The sequence below is a fragment of the Pteropus vampyrus genome, unplaced genomic scaffold, assembly GCF_000151845.1.
Source record: "Pteropus vampyrus isolate Shadow unplaced genomic scaffold, Pvam_2.0 Scaffold24, whole genome shotgun sequence".
Taxonomy (NCBI): domain Eukaryota; kingdom Metazoa; phylum Chordata; class Mammalia; order Chiroptera; family Pteropodidae; genus Pteropus; species Pteropus vampyrus.
The window spans coordinates 4,699,149-4,718,790 of NW_011888805.1; the positions used below are offsets into that span (position 1 = coordinate 4,699,149).

The 19,642-nt window shown below is 41.5% G+C and overlaps 1 protein-coding gene across 26 annotated transcripts in view; it reads left to right on the forward strand.

The window, feature by feature from the left end:
* The window catches only part of PLAGL1 (PLAG1 like zinc finger 1), a 61,772-nt gene extending 44,285 nt beyond the window's left edge, over positions 1–17,487 (forward strand). For 15 of the 26 annotated variants that reach the window (XM_023528359.1, XM_023528351.1, XM_023528360.1 and 12 more), the window contains 2 exons: positions 9,995–10,477; positions 15,130–17,487. In XM_023528359.1, the coding sequence (XP_023384127.1) occupies positions 10,326–10,477; positions 15,130–16,375 (1,398 nt within the window). In that variant the 5' untranslated portion in view covers positions 9,995–10,325 and the 3' untranslated portion in view covers positions 16,376–17,487. Of the gene's footprint in view, positions 1–9,994; positions 10,497–15,129 lie in introns of those variants that run through there. The other 11 variants (XM_023528366.1, XM_011356124.2, XM_023528365.1 and 8 more) reach the window with 2 other exon arrangements.
* Positions 17,488–19,642: the final 2,155 nt, after the last annotated feature.

Sequence of the window (19,642 nt, forward strand, 5' to 3'; positions counted from 1 at the left end):
CATGGGGACCGGTTAAGTTTTCCTGTGTAAAGCAATCTGTTGATGAAATGTCCTCACTTTCACTGGCTCCCGGATCCCTGTGGGATAACCTCAGATTCCTCTGCCTGACTCCTAGGGCCATTTGTGTTCTGGGCACTGCCTCCCCTCCAGGCCTATCTCATGCTCCCCTTATTCTCATACCTGCATTCCAGCCAGACTGATCCCCACCCCCCACCCCCGCCCCGTGATCCCTGCTTCCCTGTGCTGCTTCCTGCCTCTGTGTTTTTATATGTTCTTCCCTCTGCCTGAAATCACCGCCTCCCTATTGTCCACCTGGTATACTCCTAGACACAGCCTAAGTAGTCATACCAACATTTAGACAGTACAGTTATTTGAAAAGGAAAAACAAAGAATAGTGATCTTTAATTCCACCCCCAGAGAAACTTTGCTGACATATTGTTATTTTTACTTTTAGTCATTGTTCTATTTATTTAGAGAAGTTGTTAGGCTCAGACATCCCACCCAAGTCTGGAGCAGACATCCCTTCCCAGATCTCATATAGTTTTTAAGTTTCCTTCAAGAGATGTTTAACTCATGAATCTGGCTTCCCGTCACCGCGGTCAGTCTGCTTCTCTTGTTTCTTTTCTCAGTTGAGCCTTTACCCTCACACACTTCCTGGGAAGGACCCAGGCTTTTCTTTTCCCTAGAATGGTAACCGTATTAGGACAATAGGCTCTGCTGCTAATTAGGTAGTTTTGGTTCCTTCGTGCCCTACTCTTAAAGTCCCAGGAAAAGAGATCAGGGCTCTCAGCTATAGAAGCTATCCTAAAAGGGCGCAAAGGCCAGTCGCAGAGGATTTGTTGGGAGGGAGGAGGGGGATCTATTTTCAGCTGTCACAAAGGAGTAGTCCCCATCACTGACTTTAATGACTAGAAAATCTCCTCCTAATACCGAAGGCTCTTGTCTGGATTTCAGGACGGCTCTCCACCCCTCACCCCCACCATGCTACCTAGAGTTCATTAATAGTCTTCTTACCACAGATCCCTTCCCTGTCAGCTGGAGAACCAGTCCTGGGCTTCACACCTGCCTCTCTGATGCACATACCTTTTTTGCTTGTTGGTAGACACTTGATATTTCTTTCTAAACATTTTTATTTAAAAATATGGTATATGTAGTGGGGAGAGGAAGAGTATGGAAGATTTAAGAGTCCGTAAAGACCTTTTCTTCCTTCCTTTCTCCTGGAAGTGTATCGTGCAGGAACAGTCCTTCCTGTGGAGGCTGGGGACTCCCGAGGTGCCCAGGCCCCCCGCTTCCACTCTGTTCATGTGAGAGACAGACCTCTCGCCGATGAAGCACCTCTGTGGTGTTAGGTCCTGGCTCCTGGTCCTTAGTGGTCTTTTCCCTTTGGCAGCCTGGCTTCCCTTCACCTTCTGTGGCTCTGCAGGCTCATATCCCAGGCCGCCGCCTTTTCCATCGCTTCCTAGGGCTCCCTCCCCTTCCAGCTGAGACAATTCTGTTACTGTCACCAGCTAGACATTATTTTGGAACATCTTATCAAGTTAGTTTAGTGCAAACTTAATTCTGATTTTGCCCCCTCCCTTTTTTTTAATCACCATAGACTTCTCACTACACTGTCTTACCCAAGAGGAACTGGGGGCGGGGGGGGGGGGCGGGAGGGGAATTTAGAGGGAGAAGGCTTCTTCTGTCCTTGGAGCCTCTGAGAATTGCATGTCCCCACAAGCCTGCTTCCACCCTGCTCCACAATGCAGAATAGATATCCTAAGGGAGTATCAGTCTAGCTGCAGCCTGCCGTAAAGAAAACAAATTCCTTCTCACCCCCATTTTACCAACCCACTTTGGGAAGGACAAACATTGGTGATCAAGGTTGATCATATGAGCTTACTGACAGGATCTGAGGCCACCCAAGTAGAGCTCAGAGTAATTTATAAAGTCACTTATAGAAGCCAGATACACAAAGTATCTCCTTCCCCGAAGCCACAGTATCATTTGCTCTGTTTGGTCTAGAAGAATACCTCAGCCCCTCCTTGATGCTGTAGGTCTCCTTGTTGGCCTGACTGCCTACGAAACACCTTAATTTAAGCTCAACACATCTAAAACTGAACTCCTAACTTCAGAGTTCTGGGACTCATCATTTCTTTCCCTGTCTGCCACTACTGTCACCTCTTTTCTCTAACCTAACCTAAGTCCTAATCTAACTAGCCTGTTTACAAAGTGTCATTTCAACCTGCCCTCTCTTCCTTTCCAGGCCACTTTTATCTCTTCTGAGATATGGCAGAAGCCAAAATGGTCTCACTACCTCTGGTTCCACTACTCTACAGTATCTTATACATTCTGGCCATAATTATCGTCAAAATGTATGTTGCTTATAGTGGCTTGCAGTTGCCCAGATCCCTGGTCATTAGTCTTGGGTCATCCTGGCCCCTTGTGGTTTGGCTCTTGCCTTTCCCATGCTTCTGATACCTGTTGAAACGGTTTTGTTGGCATTCTCTACCTATTTCTACCGCTTCTCTCCCTACCTCCCTCATGGCTTGACTAAATTGGCTAGACAGTCCAAAATATTACAACAAAAGCCCAATCTTCTCCTTTGTGATTGGTCTTTGCCTCCCTCTTCAGCCTATGTGTCCACAGTGCCCCCATATTTGCATCATATTCCAGTCACACTGAACTACTGATTTCCAAGTGCCCTGTGTTGACTCATTTTCTTGGTCTGAAATAGACCACTTCCCCCTTTGAGCAGCGGGTAAACTTGCAAGCTTAGCTTTAACTTTGGCTTCTCTATGGAACTTCTTTTGATTTCCCAAGCAAGAGATGATCACTCCTTACACAACTGTATTCCTTACCCACCTTGAATTTTAATAATTATTTTCACTTTTTTCATGCATTGGTCTTTATAGAGCAACCTAACTGTATCATATTTGTTCATTCTTAAGGAAGAGCATCTTTGAGGGCACGTCTGTGACCCTGGTCTGTTTCTTGCCTCTTCTGTCCTTAGTTGGTTTTGGCCGACTTTCTATTTTTGCTAATCTGATTGGTTTAAAAATTGAGTTTCATTGTGATGTGTTCGTTCATTTGTTTGTTTGGGTGGTGGGTGTTAAGAAATGAAACAGAAAATGTCAGATGTGGTTAGTGTGTGAAAAAGAAAAAAAAGGCAGGGGAGTGTGGGGCATAGGAATGCCAAGGGTAGTGGCGGGGTTGGTCAGTGATTAAACAGGTTAATGAGAATTGGGATTTTGCCAGCCATGTGCAGTGAGGAGGGAAGGCCCACAGAGTAGGAAGTGCAAGGGAAGTGATTTTAACGATGGACCAAGGAATCTAACTTGGATAATATTGTGCATGTTTTTATTTCTTCATTAGCTCTCTGAGTTTACCCTTCTGTGAAATGCCTTATTTTTTTCATTCTTGCCTAAAGTTTTAAAGTTTCATTTTAAACGTTAAGCCTGTAATCTGTCTGGAATTAATTTTATATATGATGTATGGTAGGAATTCAGTTTCCTTACTTTCCGTCTGGATAACCAGTTATTTAATCCATTTGTCCTTTTTTCTTTCCCCAATGATTGCAGTGTGAGCCCTGTCATATATTTTCTGTATAAGGGTGAGTCTGTTTCTTGGCTATTCATTCTATCCTGTTGGTCCACTTTAATCCTGTGCCTATATCATACTGCCTTAATTATTATAGCTGGGTGTTTAAAAATTGTTTATCTGTTGTCTTTTACTTTTTTCTCTGAGAAAAGTCATGGTCTGTTTGTATAATGATGAGAATGATCCAGTAGAACTAGGAGGAGGGTTTTGGATATTATTCTCTTTATTCTTGGACTTCGTTTTCCATATAAAATTTAGGATGATTATGTCAAGTTCTCACAAAGAACCCTGCTGAATTTTTGTTAGAACTTCATTGACTTAATACATAAATATGGAGAGAATTGACAATGTTATAATTATTTTATTTATATTTCCCTATTCATGAACATGGTATATATCTCCATTTATGTAGGTCTTTAATGTTTTTCAGTATAGTTTTATAATTTTTTCATAAATGTCTTGTACATCTTTGGTTAGATTTATTCCTAGGTATTTTTGCTTTGCGGCTAATGTATATGGTATTTTAAATTATATTTGTTTGCTGGCATTTGGAAATATAGTTGCTTTTGTATTTTGATTTTTTTATTACTAAATATCTTGCCACACTTTCTAATTCTAATTGTCTGTGTGTGGATTCTCTGGAGTTTTCTATGTGGACTCATTTGTAAATAATGAAAGATTAATGTATTCCAGTTTTACATCTTTTTAATGCTTTATTGTATGGTCCACAACTTCTAATACAAATGTTTAACAAGAGGCAGTGATAATAGATACCTTTATCATATGATGATGGTTTCATTAACTTAAAAATTATCTCTTCTTTCTTGTTTCTTAGTCTAACGGTGCATATTTCAGCCATTTAACTTATGAATGATTTTACTGTTAATTAGTCTCTGGGTTATATTAGTTGGGTTATTAAAAGTTGCTCTATGGTGTTAATTACTACTGAGCATTAGGACTAGCAAACATGTAAAAATAGCAGATACCCTCAAAAGAAGCCACATTGGCAAACATAAAGGTACCTAAAAATTCATCAGGGGAATTTATTACCCTGAAGATTCTCAGACGCTCCCCCAGGGAGTTTGACTGCAGTGCCTGCCCTGCCCAAAGTCTTGCACTTTCCACTGCCTTTTTTGTTGTCTTTTTCCTTAAAAAAAAAAAAAAAAAAAAATCCCGTTCTTCTTTTAGGAATTTCTTTCTCTCTCTAGGACATTAATGATAGTTATTTTTGAAGTTTTCTTCTCCCAGTAGAGTTTTTTTCTCCTCTTTCATCCTAGTTGCTTTTTTCTGTTTGTTCTCTGTCAGTTTTTCCTATTATATACTTTTGTCTGATTTCTGGTGGTCCTCAGCTGCCTACCGATTTATGAGTGGAGCCATTAAAAGCTGATAGAAGCTTTGTATAGTTAGATGGGGCTTGTCAACAAGGGCTTCGTTGTAGGGCAGTGCAGGTAAATCCTGAGGATTGCCATTTGTCCTTGGCATTAGCACTTTTCTCTGGGGCTGGTCAACTGTTCCAGAGAAGACTCCTTCAGTCTCCTGCCTGGGAGAGTATAGGCCTGGCTGCCAGTGTTCCATTAGCCACATGCGGGAAGTCTACAAACTTCCACTTAATTCATCCTGTTTCGGCATAGTACCCCGCCAATTTGAAGCCATGTGGTAAGATACTGATCAGGCCGCACATCTGTAATCTTCAGCCTTAGCCCCATGAGCACCTGTTTTGCCAATTAGGCATATAATGAGCCCCAACTCTTTTAACATTGCACTTGCTCAGATACAACACCTAACAAATTTTACGACTCATGCGCATAAGCAATGACAACTACCTGGAGGTTCTGAGTAGCTTCTTCATGCTCCTGTTCCTGCTGATGTTTCTGGATAGTTTTTTCATTGATGATAGCGACTTGGCTACCAAAGTCCTTAAAAGAACTGATGTTGAAGGAAGCACCCTCTCTAGAATGTCCTAGAACCAAATGAGCAATGAATTTCCATCTACCCTGCTCCATGATTGGCTGTGTCTTATCTTGTGAGTATAAGAAGAAATAAACTTGTTAGAGGCCCTTTTTAAATTGGCCTTAACATATATAAAAGCCATTTCAGGCTTTGGGAATATGAAAGACGGGGAAACGTTTGGAGTAGAACCTTCTTATCTATAAGGAATGGTAATGAATGGAGTCAAAAAAAGAACTTAGAGTACCCAAGTTGGAAGACTAAAAATGGCAATTCAGCTTCCTCTCAGAAACGGGCCTTGCATTGTATCACGGGGACAATGGAAGGAGAAGCCAGAAGTCATAGTTTATTTTGAGAATGTTGTAAAGCATTTGTCCCCCATTAGACGATTGTGTTGTACAGCATTGGGGATGTCCGAGAACTATAGTTGTGCTCTGACCTCCCCTTCTACTATCGTATACCATCAGCCCTCAGGGAACACAGTCCTTCCTGGCTGTTGCCATATATATATGTTCTTATTCCAATCTGATCCTCTCTCATCCCTAAAATAATCAGCATGAACAGAATGAAGCAGATGGCACAAGCCTTCTTTGGCATACTGGCAGATCTGTATCACTCAGTCAGTATTTTTAGAATCAAGAGGATTGAAAATTATGTCCTGAGATGTTTTGGGGGAAGACTTACTATCTTTCTAGGGTGACAGGTGTTGAAATATTACCGTATTTAAGACTCAAATGCAAACTGCATGTCAAGTCACGGAACAGACTGATTATCATCAGGACCATCGCTTTGTCAGTTCTCTGTGAGGATTGTTGGTGGTTTGCCAGATAATAGAACGTTAATCACAAGTCTGTTTTAAGGATGTGGCCAGAAAGCGCATCAGGTTTCAACCAAAGATTGGAATCAGCAGCAGCCAGCCAGCACTGGTCAAGTACGTGGTGATGGGAGATGTTGTATTATCCACACGGTTTATTTTTTAAAAATAGCTGAGCTTTGATCTTTGGCCACAGTGAATTTATAGTCTGTTGGGAAAGACTTTTTATAGAAGTTTGTGATTATATCATGAAAACCATGCAAATATTTATATTTGAAGGTCCATGTTAATGAAATCTACAGTTACAGTAAATGAAATATTATAACTATTTGTAAGTTTGAATTCATCATTAAAAAAGACTTCCTGAAGAAATTAAAGAATGTTCACTATCATATAATTAATTCAGTTCCGTATTTGAGGACCAACTTTGCACTTAGTGTTGGGCTAGGTATATTTAACACAGATCGAAAACACAAAAAGTCTTTTTGGGAAAAGACGGTTATGAAGTAATAAGTTAAATAAGTATAAAAATGTTTAAGTGACTTAACTTTTTGTTATTGTTCTTTGGGAGAAAGTTTTATGGGGAACAGAGAGTTGGAGGAACTGTGCCTCGCATTTAAGTAAAATAAGGCCACATTTGAAACTGTGGTTATAGACCCCACGTCTTTGAAGGCCCAAAAGAGATGAAGGTAATGCTGTCCATGGCCGTTGCACTTCTGAATCCGAGGAAGTAGCTGGAGAAAACTATTAATGCTAAAGGGCAGGTACCTTTTAAAAAAAATTGAATAAATCTTATTTTTCCTTTGCTTGACATGTTGGTAATCAAAGTTGAAATCTGTTGAGAAACAAAGAATGCAGGCTAATTTTTACTTGCACCTTCACGTGTCCTTTCTGTGTGTGTAGGTATGTGTATTACTCAGACTGCCGGTTCCTCCCGGTGAGAACATGGATGGTGAATTATCCGTGGGAGAGAACGCGCCTTTTTTCCTTTGCATCCATAGCTGAGTGGTTAGAACCATGCGCCGGCTGGTTTTTACTTTTAATCCCCGTGTTTCATAAATACCATATATTTGTACAGTGTGTTTTTAGGTTACAATGTGCTTTCGGATCCGTCTTGTTTCAGTTGGTTGTCCCCAGTAGCCAGTGCGTCGGGTGGATATCACAAATGAGGAAACAAACTCAGGATCTAGCGAACAAGTGGGAAAGCTGGAATTTGAACTGGGGAATCTTTCCACTGTATTCATAGAACAAGTGACTGGATCTGCATAAATCTCTCCCATGCTTTAGGGAAACACCTGAGGGTGAATCAGCAGCACAGCTGTATCTGGGGGAAAGCTCTGCCTTGCCTTCATCTCTTCTGACAGTGAGACTAAGAGCCTGCCTGTGCTGTCCGGTACAGTAGCCATCAGCCACATGTGGCTACTTAAGTAAAAATTTCAGTTTCTCAGCATCACATTTTGAGTAGTTCAGCAGCTGTTGTATATGTGACATTTCCAACATCACGGAAAGTTCATTGGACATACTAGTTATCTTTCATTAAGTAAGAGTTGAGGAGAATGAATTTACTGAGAAGTTGAAAAATGCATATATGCAGGGGATTGGTGTAGGTGGAGAAATATAAAATCCTCACCCCCAAACCAGCTCCTTCTCCTGAGTCACTAGTGCTACTTTGAGTTCAGCTAAAGAGAAAAAGGAAAAGATGAATTTATGTGTACATTTTAATCTTTTTTTGACAGACCTGGGAAGAGCAATTTCAAATGAATGAGTATATTTAAGGATGATGATAAATGCTATGCCTTTTATAGCTGGGCCAGTATTAGCCAGACTTAGGCTGGAGAAGTAGGACACATCATGAGACCTGGCAGCAAAATCTTGGCCACACAGGATAGAATTCCTGGAAGGAATTATTTTGTTTGTGGCCAGGGTTATTGGGGATGCCTCAAAGCGGGGCCTCGGGCATGAACTGGATTACTGTGAGGGAATAAAGAGCTGGGAGAGGAATTTGGACAGAGCCAGGACAGGGGTTCAGTTTAAGTCACCACACTTAGTCACAGAAGAACAAGGTATGTGTAAGCTGCCACCAGAAAGGAGGCTTGGTGCCAGGACACTGGCTAAGAATGCCTGTGTGCCTGGCTTTGGATCAGTGCTGAAGCTTCAGGTCAAAGTGTGGGCATAGTTCTGAAGTTTCTGAGCAGGTGGGGCAGGATGGTGAGGGGTGTCTGCCTGGTGCCTGCTCCTTGTGAGCTCTGACCAGACACTATAAACGTCTGAGCTAGTTGATGAGGAACACAAGAAGTTCGCTGCTAAGTTTGCCCATTAGAAAAGGAATGTATGTTTGCCTGTGTACATGTGCTATGTACTGATATTTAAAGATGTTTGAAGGACTATAATAAAAATTCATCTAGCCAGATTCTAGCTTTCTGATCTGAAAGTAACTGAAAAAGTAAGTAAAAGTGAACTTTTCACAATAAAGAGCAGCTCTAAAGACTTGGCGATAAAGGAGTGACTGCAGGAAACAGACTCCTTGAAGACCTGCTGTGATCAGTCAGTTTCCGAGCGTGTGCTGCCCACTTGACAGAGTAGAGAAAGGGTTGGCCTGTATACGGAGGCTCCTCCAGTGTTTCTCTAATTGGCACTTGAAAGTTAGTGTCCACCCGCCTGAGAATTACTCTCTAGAACAGCACAGGGTTCTGGGTAGCCAGGGTTTGACTCTTGTTGATGATGCTGCTTCAGACTCTTAAGGCTTCTCAAATGATGGTCTATTAGTAGGAAAAGAGCCTGGTTTTGGAGGGTTGTTTAAGAGGGTAGTAATAATTTGGGTTTGAGACAGTTGGGATTGAAGAGATGGCAGGCCCACCCTCTAGACCTGGCCTACCAGCAGACAATTGTTTGGATTTGGCCTTCCAGGGTGGGGCCGGGGAATGAGGAAATGTCCCCATAAACAAAAGAGGAAGAGATTAGTAAAACAGTTTACTGGAGGATGGTGCCTACACATTTAAAAGCCAAGCCATCAGCTCTGTTGCCAGGGGAATATTTTGTCTCCCCTGTAAAGGCACATCACTGAACAAAATTAGCTTTCTTCGCATTTTGTTTACATCATAAAGTTGAGTTCTTCTACATGGTAACCTTACAAGCAAATTAACTTAGATGTATACAAATTATTTCATCTCATCCACTGGAAGTTTAAACAGGTGTGATAAACAATGTATGTTACCCGAACAGTGAGTAAGGAGGAATAGCCCATGGTTAGAATAAGCAGCCATGATTTTTGTTTCTGTACCAGTAAAACAAACACCCCAGGGGGTTGTTTGTTTGTTTTTTAAATTGCTCAGCTGAGTCTCACACTGACCTGAGGTCCTGATTTGAAGTAGAGAATTCCGAGTCTGTGGAAATAGTTGTCTGTATCATAAAGTAAGGCATGCTTCATCCACCACCAGAACACTGCCCGACTCCTTGCCGTTCAGGAGCACAGGCAGGTGGATTTGCTTACAGAAGCACTTCTTTAAGCACACGGGAAGGCTAGAGAATTGTGCTGCATTAGAGCCATTTAGAGGAACACGTTGATTCTGGGTAGTTGACTCTGAACTGGTGGGGGAGGAACAGCGTTGTTTTCAAATGGCTAATGCAAGGAAACGGTTTCTCTTCTCTCCACAGACAGTCTGGTGATCCAGGACATGCCCCAGCTCTAGTGATGCAGATTACCTTTCTGCTCCTGAAATCTCATCTGTGCCTCAGACTTTGTCCTCCCAGCCTGAGACTGCACATAAACTAGGATGTGGGACAGCAGGAAGCAAAGCTAGTGGTACTTGAGAGGCCCATGTCTGGGTAGAACCGGGCCAGGACCACAGCATTGCCTCTTCCCTGGTCTGGAGTTCAGCTGTGGTGGCTCTGCAGATGTGCGCAGCACCATCCTTCCATTTGTGCTTAAATGGCACAGCATTTGGTCAGTGCATCTGAAAAGGAAGGTTCTTGAGAAGCAAAGCCCATGGCTACCTACCCCTGCCAATTATGTGGCAAAACGTTCCTCACCCTGGAGAAGTTCACTATCCACAGTTATTCCCACTCCAGGGAGCGACCTTACAAGTGCTTGCAGCCAGACTGTGGCAAAGCCTTCATTTCCAGATATAAATTAATGAGGTGAGAGGCTTTAGAAAAGGTATGTACTTTTACATATGCCTTCAAGTGGCTTTGCTGGTCTTCAGACCAAACACGGCAAGGGAAGAGGGACGCAGAATGTGGGTGCATTTTAGCCTTTAAAGCTACACATCCGGTAGTTTATATGACAGTTTTGCTGTGCTGTGTCAGTTCATTCTTTCAGCAGATATTTTCTGTGCTTCTGCAATATGCCAGGTCTAAGAACAGAAAGACGAAAAGACCCATGGCTGGGGAGATAGTCATGCAAACACAATTAAAGTGCAATCCGAGTGCTTTGGCAGAGCTGTGCAGGTAGAGGAAGTTGTTCTCCCCTGCTTGATGAGATCCAGGAAGGCTTCTCAGAAAGGTACAATCTTAAGCTGTGACTTGAAGAATGAAGAGGTGGACAGCAAGGAGGTCCTGGGAGAGCCCTAAGCCCTGGCCTTAAAGACATGTGTACAGAGGGTAGCGTTGGAAGAGGAACAGGTGAAGCTCAAAATGTAGACAAGAAGGAAGCAGCTCCCAGCAGGCCTTATCCAACGTCGCGGAGGGTTGGTTTTATTCTAGTGGGTCTGAGTAGTGAAGAACGTGATTTGATTAGGACGTTAGAAAGATGGCTCTCGTTATTTGGAGAAGAGAGAATAGGCAGGCAGACTGATTTGAATTGTGCTGTGAAATCCAGGCATGGAGTATGGAGAGCTTGCTCAGGGCCTGACAGTGAGAGTGGAGAGGAGTAGACATCTCCAGGTGTGAGCTTTGGAGCAGTTTCTTGACTTAGGTCTAAAGCCAGCCCAACAAATGGAATTCTGTTGGGTGTACAAATGTGGAGTATGTGCATTTAATCAGCTTTTCAGAGGCATCCATGATACAACAAAGGATAAAAACCACTGGTTTAGAAGATGAGTCCTTTAAAAAAAAAGTAGTACATTTAAATCCAAATTATTTCTTGAGTGCCTGTTAGGTACTTCTGGGAGGGAAGTGGATATATTAGATGTAGCTTCTGCCTGCAAATAATTTTTATATTGTGGAAGAGACAAAATATACAGAATGGACTGAAGTTGCACAGTGGTCTGGTTGACAGCGAATGCCGTGCGTGCCGTGTGTGCCATGTGTGTGGTGCCCTCAGCTACACACGCAGAACTCCCACTGATCACTCTTCTTTTGATACCTGGTTAAGGGAGATTTTATTTCCCTCTAATTTTCATGAAACAAACTTTAAAACTTCAACTTTTAGACTACACATGTAAATACATAGGTGATCATCAAAATTTTTAGCGAGAGAGGATTTCCATCTGTGTAGTGCTCCATGGACCACATCATCGTTAAACCTTGGAGTGCCCCTGGGGCCAGGCACTTGAAAGAGTTAAAAATATACATAAATTATGTTCCTGGCCTTTAAGAATGGCACTGTTATAGGTCATGTAATAAGCCAAATTTTAAAATAAACCAATAAATGCTGAGGCATTTTAAAATTCAGATGTATTCTGTACATAGGCCAATTTCTAGTTGCCATAAATACAAGCATTGAGTGCCTACTGTGTGCACTAATTTCATTGCAAAGGCTTCCTGTTTTGCAATAAGCTTCTCGTGTGTACACAGTTAGGATCCTTACTCGAGCACTGAAAGCAGTGTTTGCTGTAGTGAAGCCACAATGAGGATATTATAACGATGGCTAAAGACCAAAATACATATAGGAGATAAATAGTTGGAGAAGACAGGGGAGCTAACAGATTATTGGAATGACAGGAATTAGGTGGAATGACTGTGGTAAACCGCACCGAAGATGACGTATTAAGCAATATTTAGGAGGTGGTAGTTCTGAACGAGGGAAACAGCTCGTTCAGTTAAGAGTGTGAAATGAGGCAAAAAAGGGAAGCAGTGTGCTTTGTGCAAGAACCGCCCTCCCTGCCACAGCCACCGTCGTTTCTTGCCCTTCTGGCCTGAAGCAGTGATCTAATAAAGGAATAGAAGAGTGGTGAGGTGGCAGGATGCTTTAGGGTTTGCTTTTTTTTTTTTTTTAAAAGGGCAGCATTCCATGCCATTTCTCTCAGTTGCAACATACGCTCCATCTTATAAGCAGAGGTTGAGGGAGAAAATAACCGACTTGCTTAACTAGAAAAGAGAACATGGGTCCCAGTACAGCAAACAATGAAAGCAGTTAGGTGAAGACAGCAAAGGGCAAGAAAAGATGATCTGGCAGATTGAAGCCCCTGCTTAGAAGTCTTAATGTGAGCAGTGACCCTTGAAGAACTTAAGATCGTTGACGTGATCCAGGTGACACCCAAAGGTGGTGGTATTTACTGCTGACAGTAGGACAGACTGAAACTGATGGTTTCATGGGTTGTGAGGTTAAATGAGAGGGAATGAAACAAGTTGTTGAAATAATTTCAGCTGTAAGATGATTGTCCTGGGTTGGGACTGTTGGATGAGTAAGTAAGGGGTACATTAAAAGGGGAAGGTCGGATGACAGGCAAAGGAAAGAGTCACAAAAAATTCAGAGGTGTGGGCGCTGGTGAAATGTGAAAGTATTATTGCTCAGGTACTAGCGGCGTCAACCTGTGCCTTTCTCATAGGTGGTACAGGAGTAGGACAGGAAAGGAGGTAGGAGATCCCAGGTCTAGAGTTGTTAACTTGGCATTGATCTACCCCTGGGTGGTAAATGAAATCTAATAAGATAATCTCCACAAAGAAAAAAGTGGAGAGAGGCAAGTATAGAAGATCCAGGACAGAGCTTTGGGATCCTATTTACTAGTATTGGACCAAATAGAAAGAAAATTGTTTGAGTGCCAAGCGTGTAAACCAGTCCTCCCTCACATCTACTCCTGAAGAAGTATCTGTGGATATCTTGTATAAGAACATGGTTATCTGCCTTCTAAGAGACTAAAAAAACGCCTTCTGCAACCTGCTAATGTATCTTAGTACAGCTGGAGCTTGCCAACACCCGCATCCTTTCAGATCTCTCAGATACCGAGTGCAGTGACTCCTCCCGTAGCGTTGTTTATACCTGTCTGCAGAACCCACCACGTCATCTGTATCCCTTTGCATGCTGAGCTGTGGTGTCCTGGAAGGCCGGGGCGGAACTTAACTTTTCTTTCTATCCCTTGCACGTAGCAGGCAGTTTTTCTAAGGGAGGGAGGAAGGAGAGGTTTTGCATTTTTTTATATTTAAAAAGAATGACAGATCGGCTTTATGTGTTTGAACTGGCACCCAGTCTTCCTCCTAGTAGGGGTCAGCACTGTTCTCTAAACAGTGTCTGCTGTCGACCCTTACCCATCCTTCTGCTAGAAAAGGATCAGGCATAGACAATACAGGATATGTGGGGCAAAAGGTAGTATTAGTACACTTTTGACTAAACACAATCTTGAAAGGAATTCTATCTTTTCTGTAGAACGAGTTATTTGAAATTCTTTTGTATCCAAAGTTAACAAGCTCAATTGCATTGAAATTGTCAGTAGGATAAGCTTTTGCTCCTAAAGACAAAACATCTAAAAGAGTTAACTATCAGAAGGGACACAAAGCAACCTACATTGTATACGCAAGCCACAAGTTATAATTAAGAGTGCTGTTTTGTAAGAAATACTAACACATAGGACTTGGTGTTCTATATGATAGTTCATTATTAAAATGAAACTTTTGAAAGTTTTAAAGGATGACAAACTCAGGGTTCTATAACACTGAGTTTTTCAAAACCAACAGAGTTTAGATTTTAGGAATTTAGCAGAACTGTAATAGAAATGGAATTGTGATAGTTTTCCAAAGCCAGTTTGTGCTTTACAAATATAAAATAGCTATTTTGAAATTCCAGATTGACGGATGACTATAGCTTGTCCCTAAAGTTCAGTTAAAGAAAAACTTGTAACTGCTGCTAGGAGTAGCAGCTTAGTCCTTCTAGAAAAAGTCCTTCGGAATTTTGCCAATGAAATTACCAGTGACCTTCAGGAAGTGGGTTGAAGAGATCTAAGAGGGCTCTTAACGAAATAGAGACAGAGGCTGCACACATCTGAGATGCTAGCTGATTGGGAAGTATTAAGTGGAGGAAACCGAGATACCGGCGTAAAAAGCTCACGGGAGGCACCAGGCTGAGGTTCAGAGCACAGGTGGTAGGGGTGGCATTCGGGGTCCAATTAGATGCTCTCTCTGAGGTTAAGGATAGACTCCTTAGTGTTATGTCTATGGCCTGAATTTTTCGTCTCAGTAAAGAGAAAGCAGGAAATGCATTAGAAACAATAACCTAAAATGGTTCGTTATGGGGTTCAGTGCAGGAGGCAAAATCACTTTTGGAAATTAAGTAATTCTCAAACTATAGAATACCCATTTAACCCCTTCTTGAAAAATATTTTTTATGATCATATATTTTTAAATACTTATATACGTCTAGGAATCTTTGTACACATTAGGAAAATATGTTCTCAAAGCACATTTTTTTCTTTACAGGTGTGAAAATTGCATTATGTCTTTAGTAGCACCTGTGTGTTTTTTATTACAAAGTTTTGTATATTTGTAGAATCTGGAAAACATAGGAAAGTATATTAAAACTGAAAGTGGTTTCTTATGCCACCACCTAGAGAAAACTATAACATTTTAATATCATTTCTATATTTTCTTAGGCTTGTAAAAAACTGAGTCTGTTGTGACATGTTCCCTTCTGCTCTTAGGCACATGGCGACCCATTCGCCCCAGAAGTCTCACCAGTGTGCTCACTGTGAGAAGACGTTCAACCGGAAAGACCACCTGAAAAACCACCTCCAAACTCACGACCCCAACAAAATGGCCTTTGGGTGTGAGGAGTGTGGGAAGAAGTACAACACCATGCTGGGCTACAAGAGGCACCTGGCCCTCCATGCGGCCAGCAGTGGCGACCTCACCTGCGGGGTCTGTGCCCTAGAGCTGGGGAGCACGGAGGTGCTGCTGGATCACCTCAAAGCCCACGCAGAAGAAAAGCCCCACGGCGGAACCAAGGAAAAGAAGCACCAGTGCGACCACTGTGAAAGATGCTTCTACACCCGGAAAGACGTGCGACGCCACCTGGTGGTCCACACAGGCTGCAAGGACTTCCTGTGCCAGTTTTGTGCCCAGAGATTTGGGCGCAAAGACCACCTCACGCGACACACCAAGAAGACACACTCGCAGGAGCTGATGAAAGAGAGTCTGCAGGCCGGAGACCTTCTGAGCACCTTCCACACTATGGCCCCACAGTTTCAGCTGAAGGCTGCCACACTGTCTCCTTTCCCTCTAGGAGCTCCTGCACAGAATGGGCTTGCAAGTAGCTTGCCACCTGAGGTACACAGCCACATCCACATCCACAATCCCTCAGAGCAAACCTGTCAGCCTGTACAGCCGCTGCCAGAGCCGCTGATCCCCCTCCACCCGGTAGTGTCTCCTGGCTCTCCCCCTCAGCCCCTCCAGAATCACAAGTACAACACCAGTTCTACCTCATACTCCTCACTTGCAAGCCTGCCCCTCAAAGCAGATACTAAAGGGTTTTGCAATATCAATTTGCTTGAGGACTTGCCTCTGCAAGAGCCTCAGTCACCTCACAAGCTCAACCCAGGTTTTGATCTGGCTAAGGGAAGTGCTGGTAAAGTAAACCTGCCCAAGGAGCTACCTGCAGATGCTGTGAACCTAACAATACCTGCCTCTCTGGACATTTCACCTCTGTTGGGCTTCTGGCAGCTGCCCCCTCCTGCTACCCAAAATGCCTTTGGGAATAGCGCCCTCGCCCTTGGGCCTGGGGAATCTCTGCCCCATAGGCTAAGCTGTCTGGGGCAGCAGCAGCAAGATCCCTCACTAGCCATGAGCACTATGAGCCTGGGTCAGCTCCCGCTCCCTCCCATCCCCCATGTGTTCCCAGCTGGCACTAGTTCTGCCATCCTGCCTCATTTCCATCATGCATTCAGATGACTGGTTTTATAAAGCATACTTTTCTTACTTATTCTGGAAGATGTCCTAAGAAGCATTTTAAACGTCAGTTACAAGGGAAGATTTGGAAAGCAGGACTGAGAATATGGCTTATTCAGTGATGACTGGCTTGAGATAAGAGAGTTCTCGAACTGCATGTATCGTGCCAATCTGTCCTGAGTGTTCATGCTTTGTACCAAATTTAATAAGCAAGTATTCTTTAATGGAACTGCAACTGTTGTCATTACCGACATCCAGACGAGGGCTGCTATATGAGGTGTTTGTCAAATTGAGTTTAATTGTAAGCCATGATCATAATCATGTTAACTAAATAACTTTATGTGGCACTGCCTAGTAAGGGAACTATGGAAAGGTTTGGATTTCTCCAAAGTGGGAGAATTTTTTTAAATAAGAAAAATAACCTTTATATTGCATATTATAACTAGGCTGTGTATTTCTTTTCAGGGATTTTTCTACCTTCAGGGTTGGATGTAGTTTAGTTACTATTGCCATAGCCAACCTGTAGTTTTACAGAAACAATTGCTTGTGGAATAATAGAAGTCTCCATTTTAAACAAGCATTTTAAATGTAGTTTGAATATTTTCCACAAGATGCTACAATGTGAGTTATCACTTCATTTATCTTAAAGACTAAACTGGTTGTCAGTTACATCTGACAGAAAAAAAAAAAAAATCACTGTGTAACCAGGTTAAGTGGTAAAATAATCCAGGTGTCAGTTAAAAACATTTTGCTGACTTTAATATTGATTATATTTTTAACAGGAATTTAAGAAAATATTACTGGAATTAAAAAAAATATATATATATATTAAACAAGAATTTTCTTTGCTCTGTCTGGCTTAAGATAGTACTCTGCTTAAGTATTATTTTTAATCACCAATAAGTAATTGCATTTTAAATTCATTTAAGTCAATATTAGTTTTATTAAAAAATAATAACACTTTGCAATGTAACTATAATGTATCTCTTGAATTTGATATCTAATGAGTTAAAAATATGAAACTTAACCTTTTTTTAAAGCTCTTTTGTCTTTCGTGTTTAGAGGCTTTCTATATGAAGATATATCTTACATATAATAAACTCTACAAATCCTGACTATGGCTTGATTAATTTTTATATACAGTTACATCGCGTAACCATCCAGATCAAAATGTAAAACATTTCCAGCTCCCTAGCCTGCTCCCTCATGCCCCCTCCTGGCCATCACTTCCCCCACAGAAACTACTACTCCTGACCTCTATTCAGTATCTACTAGAAACCAACTTTTTTTTGCATAAAATTATGATTTAAGATAGAAGCTTATATCCTTCAGTTAAATTCAAAGCACTAAGAACTTATTTCTAAAAATTGCTGTATAATATTCTGAAACTCTCTATAGTAATTTATTTCTGATGTATATAGGTCAGAATAGTAACTACTAAGGTTTAGTCTACCCTGGGCTAGTTTTACAATGGCATTCACCATTAATTTCTAGCACAAATTAGAAATTTACTTATTCCTTATTGGGATTTCTTCGGGAAGTATTTTGCCCCCCTCCCCCAAATCTGACAAGTCTATTTTTGTTTTACCTCTCAATAGGGTGGTGGGAGGTAGAGAAAGGGAAGCCTTGAGTTCATCTGTCCATCAAAGAAGCCTGCTAGCCAAATGTGAACAACCGTTGCTCACAGCCCTTACCAGTGATGATGATAGTAAAGGGCCGGAGGCATTTCAGACAAGTTACCTGGGACTGGGCTGTCACATGTGGAACTGACATGGTAGATGCTTAAACTACAGTTTAACCTGAGGGTAGGAAATAAGACAAAGGGACATAGGTTACCTCATCACTAGGAACCCAAAGCTCTGGGATCTCTAAATGAATTCTCATATCTCCTCTCACCTCTCCAAGGGAAGGCAGTCTTCCCAGAGCAAGAGCAAAGAGGCAGGAGAGAGTAATGGCTCACCCCAGTTAATAAAGCCTCACGAGATTGTTATGGAAGCTTACGCAAATCCTTTTACATGGCCTAGTAGTTTTCATTCATTTCCAGGACACATACCTGATTTACCTGAGCATAAAACATAGCATTTGATCCCCAAAGTACAGATCAGAAGCGTTTCAGATGTTGTGTTTGCCACACTACAAGTAGGAGTAGCTTGGGGTTCTCCTACTTAGGAAAAAATGGATTTTAATGAATTCCTAATTATAATTCTCTGAGTTTAAGAAAAAATAAAAATTATTAGATTAAAAAGCATAAGTTAAATATAAATGATCCTACAAAAAGAGCTTATAAACCCTTAGGGTAACAAAGAAAAAAATAGTAGAGCTAGCACCTCCCATTGGAGCTATATAAACCAATGGTGAGATGAACAGTTCACTTCTGATTTGGCCATGATCAATAAATAATGTGGGGCCACGTAGAGCATCCTTTCTACAGGGTGGGAAGGTTACTGTAACCTGTTGCCTCCACTGCAGTGTTTTTCTCCAAAGACCAACTGTGCACTGGTGTATATGAGACAATTCTACGTGGTATACAGATGGACATTTAAAATAGGAGTCCTTACTATCGATAGTTTAATGCTTTTTAGGAGCAAATAGCAAAGTTGGGATTTCATGGCCAGTATGTAGAATGAAGCTAGGTAAAAAATGATTTTCTTATTAAGTAAATAATGTTAGCATTCCAAAGACTTTCTCTAAAAATTTCTAATATCAAAGCAACATTTTCTTGAAAAGCCTATTAAATGTCCAATTAGAAAAATGCTTCAAGTGCATCTTTAAATCAAGCATTATCACACAGGTTAATGTGTCGTTTAACGATTTTGTTTTGAATATTTTGAAGGAAGTAAATAAGAAAATTTGAAGCTAGTTTTTACTTGTTACACATGATGTCTCAAGAGGAATTATAGTTGTGTAAACAGACATGTACCGAGGTGCAATACTGGGTGCGGAGCCATCCAGGCTGATGAGTTTCAGGGACCCAGTCTGAAAGCAGAAAGAAAAGGCATTTATTAGAGCATCATTGTTTCCACACTGAGAATGTTAAATGGGCCTCTTTAAATTCTAGTTATTTTAAACAAGTCACAATATCGAAAAAGTCTCCAACATCATACCAATCCTCTTCCATTCAATTGAAGGAACTTCCCTTTTTGGGGGTCAGTATGTTTGGAAAAAGGGGCCAGGTCAAAATAAAAAAAGCATTCCCCTTTCCTGTTAAGAATCAACAAGTATCATTTTTGAACTATATTTTTAACAAATGAGTAAGTTTCAAGAGTATAC